This window comes from Pseudophryne corroboree, chromosome 6 (genome assembly GCF_028390025.1).
Source record: "Pseudophryne corroboree isolate aPseCor3 chromosome 6, aPseCor3.hap2, whole genome shotgun sequence".
Taxonomy (NCBI): Eukaryota; Metazoa; Chordata; class Amphibia; order Anura; family Myobatrachidae; genus Pseudophryne; species Pseudophryne corroboree.
This window is the reverse complement of record NC_086449.1, coordinates 513,989,032-514,009,967: the sequence shown is the minus strand read 5'-3', so window position 1 is coordinate 514,009,967 and position 20,936 is coordinate 513,989,032. Positions and strand designations below refer to the sequence as shown.

The 20,936-nt window shown below is 44.7% G+C and overlaps 1 protein-coding gene across 1 annotated transcript in view; it reads left to right on the top strand.

Moving 5' to 3' along the window:
* TPH2 (tryptophan hydroxylase 2) overlaps positions 1-10,343 on the top strand; it is a 430,635-nt gene extending 420,292 nt beyond the window's left edge. The window contains exons 10-11 of the mRNA XM_063927454.1: positions 7,684-7,817; positions 7,941-10,343. Coding sequence (XP_063783524.1) covers positions 7,684-7,817; positions 7,941-8,115 — 309 coding nt within the window. The 3' untranslated portion in view covers positions 8,116-10,343. The remainder of the gene's footprint in view (positions 1-7,683; positions 7,818-7,940) is intronic.
* The last annotated feature ends 10,593 nt before the right edge of the window (positions 10,344-20,936 follow it).

Here is a 20,936-nt window from a genome sequence, read left to right as displayed (position 1 = left end):
AGTACCAAGATTTTTTGGATGTGTTTTCCAAGGGCAATGCGGATATTTTGCCTCCCCATAGGCCTTATGATTGTACCATTGAGTTAATTCCTGGTGCCACGTTGCCTAAAGGAAGGTTATATGCATTGTCTGGTCCTGAAACTGTGGCCATGAATGAGTATGTGAAAGAAAGTCTTGAGAAAGGGTTTATCAGGCCATCTAAATCCCCTTTAAGTGCAGGTTTTTTCTTCGTAGAGAAGAAGGATGGTTCCCTCAGACCCTGCATTGACTTTCGAGCCCTGAATAAAATCTCAGTAAAGAATACTTACCCTCTGCCTCTGATCTCTGTCCTCTTTGATCAGCTACGTTCGGCTGTTATTTTTTCCAAGATTGACCTGAGAGGAGCATATAATCTCATTAGAATCAGATCGGGGGATGAGTGGAAAACGGCATTCAGTACTCAATCAGGTCACTATGAGTATCTGGTCATGCCTTTCGGCCTATCTAACGCTCCGGCAGTCTTTCAGGATCTCATTAATGATGTGCTCCGTGAGTTTCTGGGAAGATTCGTTGTGGTCTATTTAGACGACATTTTGATTTTTTCTGACTCTATAGAACAACATGTTACCCAGGTGCGTCAGGTACTTAAGAAATTACGTGAAAATCACTTGTATGCCAAACCGGAGAAGTGTGAATTTCACGTCACGGAGGTATCCTTTTTAGGGTACATTATTTCCCCTCGGGGATTCCGAATGGAACCTAAGAAGCTCCAAGCCATCCTGAGTTGGGCGCAACCCACCAACTTAAAAGCGATTCAGCGCTTTTTAGGGTTTGCGAACTACTACAGAAGGTTTATTCACTCTTTCTCTGACATAGTTGCTCCCATTGTGGCACTCACTAAGAAGGGAGCAGATCCTACCAATTGGTCATGTGAAGCTAAAGTATCTTTTCAGGCCTTGAAACAAGCCTTTGTCTCAGCCCCTGTCCTTAGACATCCCAACCCAGAATTGCCTTTCATCGTTGAGGTAGATGCCTCGGAGGTTGGTGTAGGGGCTATCCTTTCTCAGAAGGATCCAGATTCCCTTGAGTTACATCCTTGTGCCTTTATGTCCAGGAAATTCTCATCTGCTGAATCCAACTACGATGTTGGTAATCGGGAGTTGCTGGCTATTAAATGGGCTTTTGAGGAGTGGAGACATTGGCTTGAAGGAGCGACCCATACCATTTCTGTTTTGACAGATCACAAAAATCTTCAATACATTGAATCAGCTAAGCGACTGAATGCCCGACAGGCTCGTTGGGCTTTATTTTTCACTCGTTTCAAATTCATTATCACCTTCAGACCTGGTTCCAAGAATACCAAGGCAGATGCCCTCTCACGCAGTTTTCTTCCAGCTCAAGACAACAGTCCTGTTACTCTCATACTTCCGCCTTCAGTCATTCAGGCAGGTCTCACACAGGATGTTTTTTCTCAATTGAAGCTGCTTCAACATCAAGCTCCGGGAAATACTCCTGCTGGTCGTCTTTTTGTTCCTAAGTTTTTGAGAGCAACTGTTTTGGAGGAATTTCATGATAGCAAAGTTGCAGGGCATCTGGGAGTCGCTAAAACTTTTGAATTGGTATCCCGCGCAGTGTGGTGGCCTGGTCTTTCTAAAGACATTAAAGAGTTTGTTTTTTCGTGTCAGGTCTGTGCACAGCATAAAGTTCCCCGTTCTTTGCCTATTGGTCAACTTATGCCATTGAATGTTCCTCTTAGACCATGGTCGCATATCTCCATGGATTTTGTGGTGGATCTCCCTCTGTCAGCTGGATGCACAGTCATATGGGTGGTAGTGGACCGTTTTAGTAAGATGGCTCATTTTATTGGTCTTCCCCGATTGCCATCTGCCCAGGGATTGGCAGTCTTGTTCCTCCGTCATGTTTTCAGACTCCATGGGTTACCCACTGATATTGTTTCTGACAGGGGTCCACAATTCATTGCACAGTTTTGGAAGTCTTTTTGTGCTTCGTTAAAAATGAAATTATCATTAACCTCCGGTTATCACCCACAATCAAATGGACAGACTGAGCGAGTGAACCAATCCTTAAAACAATATTTGCGTTTGTACTCGGCCAAACTCCAAAATGACTGGTCTGAGTTTCTTCCATTGGCAGAGTTTGCTTATAATAATGCCTGTCATTCCTCTACCAATGTGTCTCCATTTTTTGCAGTTTTTGGTTTCCACCCCAGAGCTAATTCTTTTTTCCAACATTCCTCTGTCTCCTCTCTGGCCCTGACCTCTCATCTTAAACTTATTTGGAAAAAAGTGCACATAGCTCTCAGAAAAGCAGCTTTCAAGGAAAAAGATTTTTCGGACAGGTTCCGGCGGCCGTGCACTTTTAGAGTAGGAGACAGGGTGTGGCTGTCGACTCGCAATATCAAACTTCGACAAACCTCAGCCAGATTGGGTCCTAGATTTATTGGACCATTTCTCATTATCAAAAAAGTCAATCCAGTTGCTTTCCGGTTACAGCTACCAAAAACGTTACGAATCGGAAATACCTTCCATTGCTCTTTGCTCAAACCATATGTTTCATCTAGCAGATTTCCTCGTAAAAAACCTCAGGGGAGATCACCAGTTAATGTACAGGGTCAGCAGGAGTTCGTGGTTGAGAAGGTTCTCGATTCCAAGCTGTCCCGGGGTCGGCTTTATTTTTTGGTGCATTGGAGAGGTTATGGTCCTGAGGAAAGGTCGTGGGTCCTAGATGAGGACCTTCATGCCCCAAGGCTCAGGAGGGCATTTTTTCAGGAATTTCCTCAGAAACCCGGATTTGGGGGTTCCTTGACCCCTCCTCAAGGGGGGGGTACTGTTAGGCGCCGAGGGTCCGCTCGTCAGTGCGGCCGGCGCCTAGCAACGGGGACGCCACTGTCGGATCGTGTTCCCCGTTGCTGGGTCTAAGTTTATATCATCACTGGTTTCCTGGCTGTGTAGCATGCAGCTGCACGGCATGTTGTAATTATCACTCATCTGTTTCCCTGGCCATGCAGCTTGTCAGCTGCATGGCATTTAATCCAATCAGCCTCCAAACAGCTGATTGGAAGACTCTCTGTTAAAAGCACTCCCAGGACTCCTCACAGACGCCGGTGATAGCTTCCTGTTTGCCTGATTCTGCTGCAGAGAGAGTTCCCAGTCCCGGTCTGTTCGTTTGTTCCTGTTCTCAGTGATCCAGTACTCGGAAGTTACCATCTGTTCCTGGAGTCTGACCGAGCACCTTTAACATCTGGTGGTGTTCGTGAGTCGCGGCGCAGCCGTGTGTTGCGGCTTGTCCGCTACTATTTATTATTGTGTTTATTTTGAGTTCTGGTGCTTTGCGGAGGATTCCGCTTCCACAAGATCCACTCTGGTGTCCAGCGGTGCCGGATAGGAGTGTCGGATCCGTGGATCCTTGGTTGTCCTTTTCCCTGGCGGCTAGTCCGCACATACCTTTTGATTTAGTTAAGTTAGATTGTAACCCCTGGCTTGGTTGCTTAGTCAGAGGGCCCCTTGTTATCTCCCTGTCTCGGACTTCCCCTTGTCTCCCATTAAGACCTGCGGGGGCATCGGGGTTGGGCAGACATAATCCGCCCTTCGAACGCGGCTGCCATGGGCTCAAGCAACCATAGTCTCGCAGGGGATTTCTGATAACACGGGCGAGACAACGGAGTTAAGGCGCCAGGGGTTACTAGGCTCTCCAGCTCCCACAACCTGTATTTCATTCCTGTACTCAGATCTCTGCCATAAGATCTTCTCCAGTCTGGAGTACAGGAATCGTAACACTTACAGCAGGGAGGGTTAGTGAGAACAGATTGATATGCGGACGCTCGTCTGCATGTCAATCTGCGCTAAATCAGTGGCGGCACCCCCGCAGCCCCTCGCCCCCAAGCCACCGCGAGCACTGCGGGGGCAGTAGTTACGCCACTGGGGGTCCACTAGGGTTGCCTAATATTCAGCAAACTCCAAACACTTAAAGTTAAACAAAAACTGCAAAATCTTCAGATGCCATTTGTTCCCAGTGCCCCACTCCCTCCTTTGGGAAGGAGGCATGGGGTTGCAAAGTGGGATCCAAGTAGATCCCTCCAACACCTCCTCACTGTGTGCCCAGCAGTTGTGTGCAGGGGTGGTACTACTGGTAGTACAGCAGATGCACTGCACCATGGCCCCTATGCTCTAAGGTGCCCACAGCTGCCTAGACCAGCAAAGAGTTTTCCCTGGCCTGACCAGCCATTTTGATCAATATCAGATGAAAGGCCCAGTACTAGGAGCAGGGGGCCAGTCTTTCACTGCCTCTCCCTGTCACCCTCTAGCTCTCCCTGTCAGTCACTGCCTTTCCCTGTTACCCAATGCCAAGTGGCATATTGTAAACTTGGAGTGGGGTGAAGAAGGGGGCTCAAACCATATTTTTGCACCTTGGCCCACCACTCATAAGTTTTGCTACTGGTGGTGCTCATGTGCGATTTCAGGTCACACATGTGCAGAAGACAGTAATGGCGGTGGTATTACTGCTACTGAAGCTTTTTGGAGCAGCGGAGCAATACACCGGAGCAATGCTGAATAGGCCCCTTAGGTGCCTATTCATCATCACTTAATGCTCATTACACATGCATGTTTTATGTAATGGGCCCTCTCATTATTTGGGGCCCAATAAATCCGCCTAATGTTCAGCAAACTCTGGAAAGTTTTTAGAGTTTGTCTCCAAGAACAAACGCCTTCTTTAGTTGCCATTTGTTTCCAGAGCCCCGCTCCTTCCTATGGGAAGAAGGACCGGGATTGCGAAGAGGTATCCAAGCTGATCCTTCCGCCACCTCCTCACTGTGTGCCCAGTGGCTGTGCACATCTACAGAAGCCAGCAATGGGGGTGGTAAATAGCAACGTTACTGATCACTGAATTGCTCCAGGGATAAGTTTTCTCTATTGAAACTCATGATGAGTTGGATACTTAATCATCTGGGGCCATCTGGCTCCTGATGTTGAATACTTAGAGCATATCTTGACATGACATATTTTCTCGTGATACACTGTTTAGGATGGTGAATTTTTTAAATATGTCCAATCTAGTTACAGTGCAATTTTTAAACCTGTATTTTTGGTGTACGTTTGAGCCCAACATTGCGCACATCTCTAAAATACATATTATATAAACACTGACTTACAGATCTGCATAATGTGTTCTAGTACTTATGCAATGTTTTAATTTTAGCATTATTTTAATGACTCCTCCTAGGCTATAAGTATTAAAATTCAGAACCTTGAACTCACATCATGACAAACCAGCCCATAGATAGCATGTGCTGATAGTAGGAGACTGTCTTTATGTTTTACCTAGTCTGTCCTCCTATGTACACATTCAATAATTCATGCTTTCACAGTAGCGGTCAGCCTTGTAATGCACATAGAGCCGCATGTCAGTTCAGTCTATAAACTATTGGTTTCTTAGAGACTGATATCCTGGTTAAAACATTGTGCTTTTGCCCTGAGTAATGCTATTTATGAGCACTGGTTTATGTACATTATTTATTCATACTATGTTCAAATAATGGGTACAGTCATCAGCAAGGATCATTTGATACATTTCTGGACATTGTGGAGGCATAAATAAAGATAACTTATACTGCTTAGGTTAGACTAATTATAAATGTTCTCAATAACTAATGTCTGTTGTATTATTGTAGAAGAACTCTTTAGAGCAGGCATTCCCAACCTCACAGTCCTCAAGGCACACTGACAGTCCAGTTTTTAGTGATATCCATGCTTGAGCACAGGAGACTTAATTAGTACTATACAGGGGTGTAGCGAGGGTAGCTCCAGTGGAGCACGAGCTTCAGGCGCCAGAATAGTTAGTGGGCGTGCCACAGAGCAGAGGAGGTGCACACTGACTCGGACTCTGATACTAGGTAGTGAACAGGACAGGCAGAGGCAACAGCAAGAGGCTGACAGCCAGCACATGCTGGAGCTCTTCCTGCCCCTCAAGCTGCTGTAGAGCAGCTATTTCTGCCTCTCAGGCAATTCTGGGACATTATTTTCATTGAGAAATTGGGAGATTATCAGGTCAGATTTGGGGCATTATTTTCAATGACAGATTGGAGGGATTATCAGGTATGTGGAAGTTCACATTTAGGGCATTATTTTCATTAAGGGTTTGGGGGTTGTCAGGTCAGTCGAGGCATACATAGTGTTTTTAATTTATTTGAATTAAAAAAGTAAACAGTTGACTACAGCTACTTTCATAATGGCTCCACTGTGGAGTAAAGTGTATGCGAGGCTCTACCATGGCATAACATGTAAAAGGGGCTTTAACATACTGTAACATATATAAGAGGCTCTACTGTGGCATGTGACATAATGTGTTTAAGCAGCTCTACTGTGTGGCGTAACATATATAAGCAGCTCTTCGGTGGTGTAACATGTATAAGCAGCTCTATTGTGGTGTAATGTGTATAATCAGCTCTACTCTTTGGCGTAACATATATAAGCGTTTCTACTGTGTGGCATAACGTGTATAAGCAGCTCTAGTGTATGGTGCAATATAAATAATGGACACTACTGTGCAGTGTAATGTGAATTGCTACTATTATGTATCCATGCCCCAATATGTTAGTTGACTGTCCATATTTTACACATGGGGGCACCCAAAGGAAACTTTCGCAATGAGCTCTACAAGGTCTAGAACTGACCCTGTCACCAATTTAAATATTGTTTCTTTTCAAATGTAACACGCCATCACATGTTGGCCAGGCCCACAATTCAGAACAGGGGAGAGGGGCGCCAAAACATACCCTTGCTCCGGGCACCATGACACCTAGCTACAGTGCAGTAAATCATTCAGGGGGCACTAGCTAGTAGCAGAACCAGATTTACACAAAATATATGAACCCGAGGGTTCATGTGGGCATTATACACAGGTGCAGCAGTATATACTGCTGGAAATTTGGTGAGTTATGATCAGAGATGTGTGGAAAAGACATGCAGCAAAACTCTGGCTTATATGTTAGTATGACAGGAAAGGATTTGCCTCATCTCACCGCACGTCGCTGTGTACTTCAGTTATTTTGATTTAACCATTTGTGCTGAAGCCTGGATATAACTAAAACCTGCACTGTTAGTTTGCCTTGAGGACCGCGCTTGGGAATTCCAGCTTTAGAATTTAAAACTCTCTATGAGTGATCAGCCCATCAACATTTATGTAGCACACTAATGAATTTGGTTGGACTCTGTATGTTTGTCTCACTCAACTAAAACTACTGTATATACAGTATACAAACCCGTGAGTCATGTACGGTCAAATATAAGAATAGTATAAGGATAATTGTTTATATAAACAGATTCTTACATCTTGACAAGTATGCATTCCACTATGAAATACCTCTATATCTATATATATATATATATATATATATATTTATTTTCTATATTGTGCACTGTACCCTAGCTTTAACTGAGTTTGTACTAAATACAGATCAGCAGTCTGCTGCACACCGAAAACGCATCTATCAAACAATAGCTAAAATTACAATAGAAAAAAATGCTGTTTTATGTTAAAATGAAATTAAATGTTTTGAATCATCATATCTTCAAAATGTAAGCTCATCGTATATGCTAAATCTAGAACAAGTGAATTTTGAGATTTATTTCCCTTTATTTCCTGAAGCTCTGTTTTAAAAGGTGTGTTTGGTTTCTCTTTCTGCAGCATGCCTTGTCTGACAAAGCTACTGTGAAAACGTTTGATCCAAAGACAACTTGCTTGCAAGAATGTATTATCACTACCTTTCAGGATTTGTACTTTGTGTCAGAAAGCTTTGATGAAGCCAAGGAAAAGATGAGGTACATTTAGTTATTAAGGAGAGAGAGAGAGAGGGGGGGAAAAAAGAAGAAACTATAGAGAACATTTCTGACTACTGAAATGATTCTAAAGTGCATTTTTAACTTTGTCTTTTAATCCTTTAGAGAGTTTGCAAAGTCAATCAACCGTCCCTTCTCGGTCTACTTCAATCCTTACACCCAGAGTGTTCAAATCCTTAAGGACACCAGGAGTATTGAAAATGTTGTCCAAGACTTGCGGAGTGACTTAAACACAGTGTGTGATGCTTTAACAAAAATGAATAAATATTTGGGGATATGACGTATAGCCAGGATAAAAGTGATTCTCTGTAGATACCAAATGCATACTGAGATCCTTTTCATCTTAGGTCATCATTTCTATAATAAGTAATGTATTACTGATTCACTCCTGTGCTATAATATACAGTACTATACATGCACACACACACACACACACACACACACACACACACACACACACACACGCGCGCGCGTATGAATACTGTACACATATATGTGTGACATATACATGTATATATGTCTGTGTATGTATGTATATATACCCACACACAGCCTCAATGCTTGTTTTTCATCTGTGTAAAGTATTTGTGAAATGTTTCAAAATCTAGAACTTAATATGTACAATATATCCTGAGTAATTTCTCTACCCCATTAGGAAAAATATTGTAGTGTTATACAATACTATTGAATAAGTAATTTTATTTGTTTACTTTCTGTGTAGAATTACTTTTATACCTTTAGTTAGTTAGTTAAGCAGTAACACTCATAGCTGCTGTTCTAAGCTTATCCATCACTCTCAATCAAGCTCCAAGTAAAAGCAGCTGGAAAATCAATTTGAATAAAAATGCCTAGCTTCAATTTGCCATCACATTAGCAAAGACTATTCTGCTTTCCAGCTAGTATTGGGACGCAAAGCAAAAACACTTGTTTTTCCAATTTGAAAAGTTCATGAAATCCAAGCACAATATTGTTGCAATTATTGCTTAAATAAGTAAGTCACTGTGAGGTGCTGATCTAGTTGTTCGATAGCTGTAAGAAGATAACTGATTAGCCTTGTTCGGACTGTGTAAAATCTATTAACAGATTAAACATTGTAAAATCTTGACTTCACTAAGGCTATAGAAGTTGATTCATTATAAGTAATACATAGTAAAGTTTTTGAAAAATGAAATTATTGATTTAAAACAAGCTCAAGTGTTGCAGATATAATACTTGTGCAACGTAAGCTTATTTAGTTTCCCTCTGTTCTGGTAAGGATAAAACCAACAAGAAAGAAATCATGGGAAATGTCCAGAGACCTATGGATGACTGATCCCTATGGCATCAAACATGTGTCATTCACATGGGGAGCAATAGGAAACAGAGCATAAATTCTTCACAGATATTCATTTGAGAAATTCAACTATGTTGAACTTTTATTTGGGGACCATGATTTCACTGTGTGTTCCACTTCTTTCGGCTTTATGCATGCCATAAGAGATGATTGGTCATAGGTCTGGAAAATGTTCCTGGACTTTTACAATCTATTTTTAAATACAGTGAAGGGAACATGTACAAAATGCGTGTGCTGTATTATAAAGTATATAGTGTCCTATGCTGTAAACAGTTATTGTTAATTTAGTTTGTGACTAGGTTATCCAGATGGAAGATAGACAGTAAATAGTCAGTAGGTCAACAACAGATGGTTGACATGGAAAAGGTTGACACGGAATGTTTTTTCATGATGTTTAGGGTAAGGGTTATGGTTAGGCTGCCGGAGGGTATGGTTAGGGTTATGCATTTGGCAGAGGGTTAGGGTTAGGCTGTGGAAGGGGATGGTTAGAGTTAGGCAAAAGGGGAAAAAAATTGACCTTTTCTGTGTCAACCATTTGCATGTCGACCTTTGGAACCCTAAGTACATGTTGACTGCTTTAACTGTCACCCTGTTGACCTATTGACTGTCGACAATCTGGTGTTGATCTATTGACTGTCTATGTACTGTCAATCATTTTCAATCTTTTAATCCATACCCTGTGAATAGACCTAATTGTAGAAAGCAGTAGCAGCACTAACGTGTAGACTTTGTAAATCTGCTTCCCAACACAGTAAAGATGTGTCATAAACATCTAGTATATTTGATGAAATAAAGACGTGATGAATAAATAGTTCTATTCAGTACACATTACTAGCTAATATTTATGCAGTCTCCCTTCAGAGCATCAGGTGCCTTTTAACGAAGTTCGTGACATATCAAGTGACATTATACTAGTACTATCTGTACTGTAATATTACAGAATTTGTAGTTGTTACAAAATACAAGGGAAAAGATGATCACTCTCTCAAGCCAAAGATTATGATACAAAACTACCAATTTCCACACTTGTGTTTTGGGTACATTATTAAATATTCATTCAAGTGAATGCAGCAAATATATTCTTTTTCATTTGAACTATGGATTTTCTTGTACAACTCTGATAATAATAAATGTTGACTTGCCATGAGCCAAATAAATTATTTATTTGTTGTTAATGCTTACTGTCAATCTTATCATTGGAATGCTGCCATGGGAAAATGTCTGACTTTGACATTATGATACAGCGTCCTACTGAGCAAGCACTGCATTACACAACCAACAATCATATCCGGAATTGTCTTTCATACCTTCATTGTGCACATTATACGGGACAGAGAGGCCGATGCCTCTCTGTCCCGTATATAATTGCTATTTGTACACTTTTTTTTTTATCCCTGTCATCATCAGCACGCACTTGAACCAGCCTGAGACTAGGTGCAAAAGATTCATTTGGAATCTACACAAGCCTACATAGCCCTCAGCGAATATTGCCTATGTGAAAATGCCCTGTTAGAGCCCAGATATGCGCCTTCATCATCCGTAGAGATGCCACTGAACTGTGTATGAATGACTCTACCCCTTAGTTGTATATGCCTGGTTCCGCAGCATGAGCAGGTGTGCTCTGCAAACTGACTGTCATTCAACTCTGCATCAAATAATCTAATAAAAACATCCGGACACACAAAAGTGACATGTAATTAGCATAGTCCTGATGTCCCATCATTAAGATAATGTATAAGGGATGCTATATACTGTATAACAAAAAGATATAGAGGACTGCTGCACACACTAGGAGCTGCAATCAAGTATTATCAAAGGTGGGTCACTTACCACCACACAAGAATTACACATATTATAATAAATCTGATAAGGCCAAACACCTGTGCTCACTCTTCATACAAAATACCCTTATAGGGGCCTGAGAAACAAATGATTATAAGACATTCAGTTCCACCATAAACTGTACTATCCTTATATTAGGAGACACATTCGGACCTAATCGCATGCTGCCGTTCATTGCAGTTCAGAAGTGCGTATGCACCGGCGCCGCAGTACACCAGCGCATGCTAGACAGCCGACGGCTGTCGCTGCCCAGCGATCACCTGTGCCTGATTGACAGGCAGAGGCGTTCGCTGGGCGGGAGGGGGCCCAGTGTGCCTGATCGTAGCTGTGCTAAATTTATCACAGCTACAATCAACTCCGAATCACCCCCACAATCACTACATACAGGCTGTGTAGCATATATCTAACAGGCAATCCTTAAAGTCTAAGGGGCCTATTTATTAAAATTATTTTTACTAAAATATTGTGAAAAAGGGTGTTTTCACACCCTTTTCACTAGTGATGAGCGGATTCGGTTTTACTCGGTTTTACTCGGTTCTCAAAACCGAATCTTATTGGCTCACTGATGTCACGTGTTTTGGATAGCCAATAAGATTCGGTTTTGAGAACCGAGTAAAACCGAGTAAAACCGAATCCGCTCATCACTACTTTTCACATTATTTTTAGTATCACCTGAATGTATTAAAGGGCATTTGGAGCAGTTTTCATGAAAAACTGCTCCAAACCCTTTAATTCACTTTTTTTTTAGTAAGCCACATCACATTCCCCATACTTCTAATGGGAAATGCGATCTGACCAGATTTACAAAAAAAAAAAAAAAGAGTGAAAAAATACCGCAGTGTGCCCTGTGATAATCTCACCAGCTCAGGCTGGCGAGTTCACAGGGCGGCACTGCGATAAGCACCCTTTTGCCCAGGTTTCTCTGCCCCTGGGTACCCGGCTCCAGTGATCAGCTCTGTGTGTCCGATGGACACACAAGCTGATCAGAGTGTAAAAAAAAAAAACCTCACCTGTCCAGGGAGCCGGTGTCCGCTGCTCTGGTTAGCGCTGCTGGGCGCCGGGTCCCCCATATGCTGCAATGTGACCCCGGTGCAGTAAAGTGACGCTGCAAAATGGCAGCGCACTTTACAGCACCGGGGGTCACAGCGCAGGAGAAGGACCCGGCAGCCTCCTGAAGCAGCGCGGACCGACTCCCTGGACAGGTGAGTATATTATCCTGCTGGGGGGGTGGGTCCGCGGCACACGGGAGTAGTCGCTATGGGGGAAGTCGACCGGGTAGCGGCGATGGCGGTGGCGCATGCGCTGCAGGACATCGGGGTATATTTTACAAAAAATAGCCCGATGATGCTGCGAAGAGGCATCGCAGGGACAGAGCTTTATCGCAAGCTCTGTTCCTGCATGCGATAATTGATACATCCCTGTGATGTAATCAATTATCGCAGTGCGAGTTTGGGCGATTTTATCACCTGTCATCCATATCCTGGATGCGGATGGTGATAAATAGGCCCCTAAGTCACAATCTTTAGGGCCTGTATAAGAGCTGAATTCATACAAAAACATCCATATGGTCTGGTGGAATGTCTCTTTCTGTCCTGGAATCCTCAAATGTATATAATCTAGTGATGTGCACCGGAAATTTTTGGTGTTTTGGTTTTGGATTCGGTTCCGCGGCCGTGTTTTGGATTCGGACGCGTTTTGGCAAAACCTCCCTGAAATTTTTTTGTCGGATTCAAGTGTGTTTTGGATTCGGGTGTTTTTTTACAAAAACCCCTCAAAAACAGCTTAAATCATAGAATTTGGGGGTCATTTTGATCCCATAGTATTATTAACCTCAATAACCATAATTTCCACTCATTTCCAGTCTATTCTGAACACCTCACACCTCACAATATTATTTTTAGCCCTAAAATTTGTACCGAGGTCGCTGGATGACTAAGCTAAGCGACCCAAGTGGCCGACACAAACACCTGGCTCATCTAGGAGTGGCACTGCAGTGTCAGACAGGATGGCCGATTTAAAAATAGTCCCCAAACAGCACATGATGCAAAGAAAAAAAGAGGTGCACCAAGGTTGCTGGATGGCTAAGCTAAGCGACCCAAGTGGCCGACACAAACACCTGGCCCATCTAGGAGTGGCACTGCAATGTCAGACAGGATGGCCAATTTAAAAAATAGTCCCCAAACATCACATGATGCAAAGAAAAAAAGAGGTGCACCAAGGTCGCTGGATGGCTAAGCTAAGCGATCCAAGTGGCCGACACAAACACCTGGCCCATCTAGGAGTGGCACTGCAGTGTCAGACAGGATGGCCGATTTAAAAAATAGTCCCCAAACAGCACATGCAGCACACATATGGATAGTATACTTGACGACACAGAGATAGAGCAATGGACTACTGTACCGTACTGCTATATATATACTGGTGGTCAGCAAAATTCTGCACTGTCCTCCTACTATATACTGCACACAACTAAAATGCAGCACAGGTATGGATGCATAGTATACTTGACGACACAGAGGTAGAGCAGTGGAATACTGTACCGTACTGCTATATATATACTGGTGGTCAGCAAAATTCTGCACTGTCCTACTATATACTGCGCACAGCTAAAATGCAGCATAGGTATGGATGCATAGTATACTTGATGACACAGAGGTAGAGCAATGGACTACTGTACCGTACTGCTATATATATATATATATATATATACTGGTGGTCAGCAAAATTCTGCACTATCCTCCTACTATATACTGCGCACAACTAAAATGCAGCACAGGTAAGGATGCATAGTATACTTGATGACACAGAGGTAGAGCAGTGGACTACTGTACCGTACTGCTATATATATACTGGTGGTCAGCAAAATTCTGCACTGTCCTACTATATACTGCGCACAACTAAAATGCAGCACAGGTATGGATGCATAGTATACTTGATGACACAGAGGTAGAGCAATGGACTACTGTACCGTACCGCTATATATATATATATATATATATATATACTGGTGGTCAGCAAAATTCTGCACTGTCCTCCTACTATATACTGCGCACAACTAAAATGCAGCACAGGTAAGGATGCATAGTATACTTGATGACACAGAGGTAGAGCAGTGGACTACTGTACCATACTGCTATATATACACTGGTGGTCAGCAAAATTCTGCACTGTCCTCCTACTGTATACTGCGCACAACTAAAATGCAGCACAGGTATGGATGCATAGTATACTTGATGACACAGAGGTAGAGCAGTGGACTACTGTACCGTACTGCTATATATATACTGGTGGTCAGCAAAATTCTGCACTGTCCTACTATATACTGCGCACAACTAAAATGCAGCACAGGTATGGATGCATAGTATACTTGACGACACAGAGGTAGAGCAATGGACTACTGTACCATACTGCTATATATATATATATATATACTGGTGGTCAGCAAAATTCTGCACTGTCCTCCTACTATATACTGCGCACAACTAAAATGCAGCACAGGTATGGATGCATAGTATACTTGACGACACAGAGGTAGAGCAGTGGACTACTGTACCGTACTGCTATATGTATACTGGTGGTCAGCAAAATTCTGCACTGTCCTCCTACTATATACTGCGCACAACTAAAATGCAGCACAGGTATGGATGCATAGTATACTTGACGACACATAGGTAGAGCAGTGGACTACTGTACCGTACTGCTATATATATATATACTGGTGGTCAGCAAAATTCTGCACTGTCCTCCTACTATATACTGCGCACAACTAAAATGCAGCACAGGTATGGATGCATAGTATACTTGACGACACAGAGGTAGAGCAGTGGACTACTGTACCGTACTGCTATATATACACTGGTGGTCAGCAAAATTCTGCACTATCCTCCTACTATATACTGTGCACAACTAAAATACAGCACAGGTAAGGATGCATAATATACTTGATGACACAGAGGTAGAGCAGTGGACTACTGTACCGTACTGCTATATATATATACTGGTGGTCAGCAAAATTCTGCACTGTCCTCCTACAATGCAGCACAGATATAGAGCGTTTTCAGGCAGAGATCGTAGATATTTGCAGCACACTGAGCACAGATATTTGCAGCACACTGAACACAGAAACTGAGAGAATGCTGCCACGTCCTCTCGCTATCATCTCCAATGCACGAGTGAAAATGGCGGCGACGCGCGGCTCCTTATATAGAACATGAATCTCGAGAGAATCCGACAGCGGGATGATGACGTTCGGGCGCGCTCGGGTTAGCCGAGCAAGACAGGAAGATCCGAGGCTGCCTCGGAACTGTGTAAAATGGATGAAGTTCGGGGGGTTCGGATCCCGAGGAACCAAACCTGCTCATCTTTAATATAATCGCAAACAAACAAACGAAAAGGCAGGGCCGTAACTACCTGTGTGCCAGGTGTGCCTGGCACACAGCACAGTTGCCCTGAGGGCGCAACGGCCAGCGGCATGTAATGAATCAAATTAACTCATTACATGCCACTTCTGCTGTGTGCGCCATGCGCCGCGCTGTGGAGGAGAGAGCAGCGCCGGGCAGCGGAGAAGGAGGTGGAGGGAGGGGGACTGGAGCCGCAGCAGCACAATGTAATTTTTAGTAAGCGCCGCTGCAGCTGTCCCCTCTCCTTCCGTATTGGCTGCCCGGTGCTGCTGTGGATGCTGGGATGCGGTTCCCTTATCCCAGCATCCACAGCAGCGCCGGGCAGCCAATACGGAAGGAGAGGGGACAGCTGCAGTGACACTTACTACCAATGAAATAGCGCTGCTGCGGCTCCAGTCCCCCTCCCTCCTCCTCCTTCTCCGCTGCCTCCGGAGCTGCCAGCACGAGGAGCCTGACTGCCAGCTGGAGAGATAATAAGTATATTTCTCTGTCTCTGTCTCTCTCTCTCTCTCTCTCTCTCTCCCTCTCTCTCTATCTTGTCTGCCGTTATGTGTAAAAAGGGGGACTGTGCCTGCCGCAATGTGTAAAAAGGGGGACTGGCTGCCGTTATGTGTAAAAAGGGGGACTGTGCCTGCCACAATGTTTAAAAAGGGGGACTGGCTTCAGTTATGTGTAAAAAGGGGGACGCTGTCTGCCTCAATGTGTAAAAAGGGGGACTGGCTGCCGTTACGTGTAAAAAGGGGGATGCTGTCTGCCACAATGTGTAAAAAGGGGGACTGGCTGCCGTTATGTGTAAAAAGGGGGACTGTGCCTGCCGCAATGTGTAAAAAGGGGGACTGGCTGCCATTATGTGTAAAAAGGGGGACGCTGTCTGCCGTAATGTGTAAAAAGGGGACGCTGTCTGACGCAATGTGTACAAAAGGGGACGCTGTCTGCCTTAATGTGTAAAAAAGGGGGACGCTGTCTGCTGCAATGTGTAAAAAGGGGAAGCTGTCTGCCGTAATGTGTAAAAAGGGGAAGCTGTCTGCCGTAATGTGTAAAAAAAGGGACGCTGTCTGCCGTAATGTGTAAAAAGGGGGACTGGCTGCCGTTACGTGTAAAAAGGGGGATGCTGTCTGCCGCAATGTGTAAAAAGGGGGACTGGCTGACGTTATGTGTAAAAAGGGGGACTGTGCCTGCCGTAATGTGTAAAAAGGGGACGCTGTCTGCCGTAATGTGTAAAAAGGGGACGCTGTCTGCCGCAATGTGTAAAAAGGGGACGCTGTCTGCCGTAATGTGTAAAAAAGGGGACGCTGTCTGCCGTAATGTGTAAAAAGGGGGACTGGCTGCCGTTACGTGTAAAAACGGGGACTGTGCCTGCCGCAATGTGTAAAAAGGGGGACTGGCTGCCGTTATGTGTAAAAAGGGGGACGCTGGCTGCCTCAATGTGTAAAAAGGGGGACTGGCTGCCGTTATGTGTAAAAAGGGGGACGCTGTCTGCCGCAATGTGTAAAAAGGGGGAGTGACTGACATTGTGTGTAAAAAGGGGGACTGTGCCTGACGTAATGTGTAAAAAGGGGACGCTGTCTGCCGTAATGTGTAAAAAGGGGCGCTGTCTGCCGTAATGTGTAAAAAGGGGGGTGCTGTCTGCCGTAATGTGTAAAAAGGGGACACTGTCTGCTGCAATGTGTAAAAAGGGGGACTGGCTGCCGTTATGTGTAAAAAGGGGGGCTGTGCCTGCCGCAATGTGTAAAAAGGAGGACTAGCTGCCGTTATGTGTAAAAAGGGGGACGCTGTCTGCTGCAATGTGTAAAAAGGGGGACTGTGCCTGCCGTAATGTGTAAAAAGGGGACGCTGTCTGCCACAATGTGTAAAAAGGGGATGCTGTCTGCCGTAATGTGTAAAAAAGGGTAGGCTGTCTGCCGTAATGTGTAAAAAGGGGGACTGTGCCTGCCGTAAGGTGTAAAAGGGGGCGTTGTCTGCCGTAATGTGTAAAAAGGGGGACTGTGCCTGCTGCAATGTGTAAAAAGGGGGACTGGCTGCCGTTATGTATAAAAAGGGGGACTGTGCCTGCCGCAATGTGTAAAAATGGTGACTGGCTGCCGTTATGTGTAAAAAGGGGGACGTTGTCTGCCGTAATGTGTAAAAAGGGGGACTGGCTGCCGTTACGTGTAAAAAGGGGGATGCTGTCTGCCGCAATGTGTAAACAGGGGGACTGGCTGCCGTTATGTGTAAAAAGGGGGACTGTGCCTGCCGCAATGTGTAAAAAGGGGGACTGGCTGCCGTTATGTGTAAAAAGGGGGACGCTGTCTGCCGTAATGTGTAAAAAGGGGACGCTGTCTGACGCAATGTGTACAAAAGGGGACGCTGTCTGCCTTAATGTGTAAAAAAGGGGGACGCTGTCTGCTGCAATGTGTAAAAAGGGGAAGCTGTCTGCTGCAATGTGTAAAAAGGGGAAGCTGTCTGCCGTAATGTGTAAAAAAGGGGACGCTGTCTGCCGTAATGTGTAAAAAGGGGGACTGGCTGCCGTTACGTGTAAAAAGGGGGATGCTGTCTGCCGCAATGTGTAAAAAGGGGGACTGGCTGCCGTTATGTGTAAAAAGGGGGACTGTGCCTGCCGTAATGTGTAAAAAGGGGACGCTGTCTGCCGTAATGTGTAAAAAGGGGACGCTGTCTGCCGCAATGTGTAAAAAGGGGACGCTGTCTGCCGTAACGTGTAAAAAAAAGGGGACGCTGTCTGCCATAATGTGTAAAAAGGGGGACTGGCTGCCGTTACGTGTAAAAAGGGGGACGCTGTCTGACGCAATGTGTAAAAAGGGGGACTGGCTGCCGTTATGTGTAAAAAGGGGGACTGTGCCTGCCGCAATGTGTAAAAAGGGGGACTGGCTGCCGTTATGTGTAAAAAGGGGGACGCTGGCTGCCTCAATGTGTAAAAAGGGGGACTGGCTGCCGTTATGTGTAAAAAGGGGGACGCTGTCTGCCGCAATGTGTAAAAAGGGGGAGTGACTGACATTGTGTGTAAAAAGGGGGACTGTGCCTGACGTAATGTGTAAAAAGGGGACGCTGTCTGCTGCAATGTGTAAAAAGGGGACGCTGTCTGCCGTAATGTGTAAAAAGGGGCGCTGTCTGCCGTAATGTGTAAAAAGGGGGACTGGCTGCCGTTATGTGTAAAAAGGGGGGCTGTGCCTGCCGCAATGTGTAAAAAGGAGGACTAGCTGCCGTTATGTGTAAAAAGGGGGACGCTGTCTGCTGCAATGTGTAAAAAGGGGGACTGTGCCTGCCGTAATGTGTAAAAAGGGGACGCTGTCTGCCGCAATGTGTAAAAAGGGGATGCTGTCTGCCGTAATGTGTAAAAAAGGGTAGGCTGTCTGCCGTAATGTGTAAAAAGGGGGACTGTGCCTGCCGTAAGGTGTAAAAGGGGGGCGTTGTCTGCCGTAATGTGTAAAAAGGGGGACTGTGCCTGCCGCAATGTGTAAAAAGGGGGACTGGCTGCCGTTATGTATAAAAATGGGGACTGTGCCTGCCGCAATGTGTAAAAAGGGTGACTGGCTGCCGTTATGTGTAAAAAGGGGGACGCTGTCTGCCGCAATGTGTAAAATGGGGGGCTGGCTGCCGTTATATGTAAAAAGGGGGACGCTGTCTGCCGCAATGTGTAAAAAGGGGGACTGGCTGCCGTTATGTGTAAAAAGGGGGACTGTGCCTGCCGTAATGTGTAAAAGGGGGACATTGTCTGCCGTAATGTGTAAAAAGGGGACGCTGCCTGCCGTAATGTGTAAAAAGGGGACGCTGTCTGACGTAATATGTAAAAAGGGGGACTGTCTGCTGTAATATCTAAAAAGAGGGACTGTCTGCTGTAATGTTTAAAAAGGGCTCTACCTGTTGTAGTAGCGCTACTGTGCAGCGTAATTTGAATAATGGAGACTACTGTGCACCGTAGTATGGATTGGTATTATTTTGTGACCATGCCCCTTCCCCATGAAGCCACGCCCCTATATATTTTGCGCACTGCCCCTATCTTGCATGGGGGGGCGCCAATGTCGTTTCTTGCACACAGCGCTAAAATGCCTAGTTACGGCACTGCGAAAAGGTACCAATAGTGTAGTATGTCTAGGTTGATATTATATATGCCCAAAGTATGTATAGTCCATATAAGTGATACCGTTGTGAGAGGTATTTTAAAAGGAAAAAGTATATTCTTTGCAAATATTCCATTGGAATCACTTGGTCAAAATTCTGAGCTGATGCATTTTGTGGGCCGTTCCAAAGGCACTCACGGTGGACGAATAGGTGTGTTTGCACAAACTGACAAGTTATGTGTACGTGCATTTGCACTTTTACAAATTACTTTTTATGCTTATGGGGTAATTCAGAGTTGATTTAAATTTAGCACATCTACGATCATTTACTCTGACATGTGCGGGGACGCCCAGCACAAGGCTAGTCCACCCCGCATGTCAGGCCCTACACCCCCCCCCCCCCCCCCCCGCACAGGTACAAACTACAAAAGCATCACACGGTGGTGATGCTTTTGTACCTGGCGAGTAGCTCCCTACCTGCGCAGCTCCTGCATGCTGGCAGGGAGCTACCCGCCGCATTCTGGGTCGCAGCGGCTGCATGTGATGTCACGCAGCCACTGTGACCCGCCCCCCCCATGGTCCAGACACGTCTCCGTTGTTCGGACTGCGCCCCGCCAACGGCATTCTAACGCCGTTGGCACGTCCCCTCCCGGCCCGGGTCCGCCTCTGCCTGTCAATCTGATGCTGATAGCATCTCACTGGGCTCCTGGGGTGCTCATGTGCACTACACAAAGTAATTCAGACTGCGATCACTGCCGCTGCAGCAATGCAGTCTGAATTACCCCCTATGTCTTGAATGCTTGTAAATGCAGTATTAAATGCATTAGTGGAGTTTGTATATTCTCCCCGTACTTGCTTGGGTTTCCTCCGGGTACTCTGGTTTCCTCCTCCAACCCAAAAATATACTGCTAGGTCAATTGGGTTCCAACAAAAAAAATGAACCCTAGTATGTAAGTATGTGCGTATACATGTGGTAGAGAATATAGGGGCAGATGTATTAACCTGGAGAAGGCATAAGGAAGTGATAAAGCAGTGATAAGTGCAAGGTGATAAACGCACCAGCCAATCGGCTCCTAACTGTTAATTTACATATTGGAGCTGATTGGCTGGTGCGTTTATCACCTTGCACTTATCACTGGTTTATCACTTCCTTATGCCTTCTCCAGGTTAATACATCTGCCCCATTGACTGTAAGCTCCACTGGGGCTAGGATTGATGTGAATGGCCAAATATTCTCTGTAATAAAAACAGCTGGCGAGACTAGTTGTCTAATGTGGCCTAGTGCATTTAAAACAAAATGTAAGCAAGTAATATGTAAATATCACTGCAAGCACAGTTATACAGCATCAAGACATTAATCTCCCTCAGAATTTTGATTGCCATAGACACGTTAATTTATGGCAGAATTTGCATAAACGCAGACAGTATACGCACACCTTTACTCTTCTTTACATTAACATTCTGCAGATGT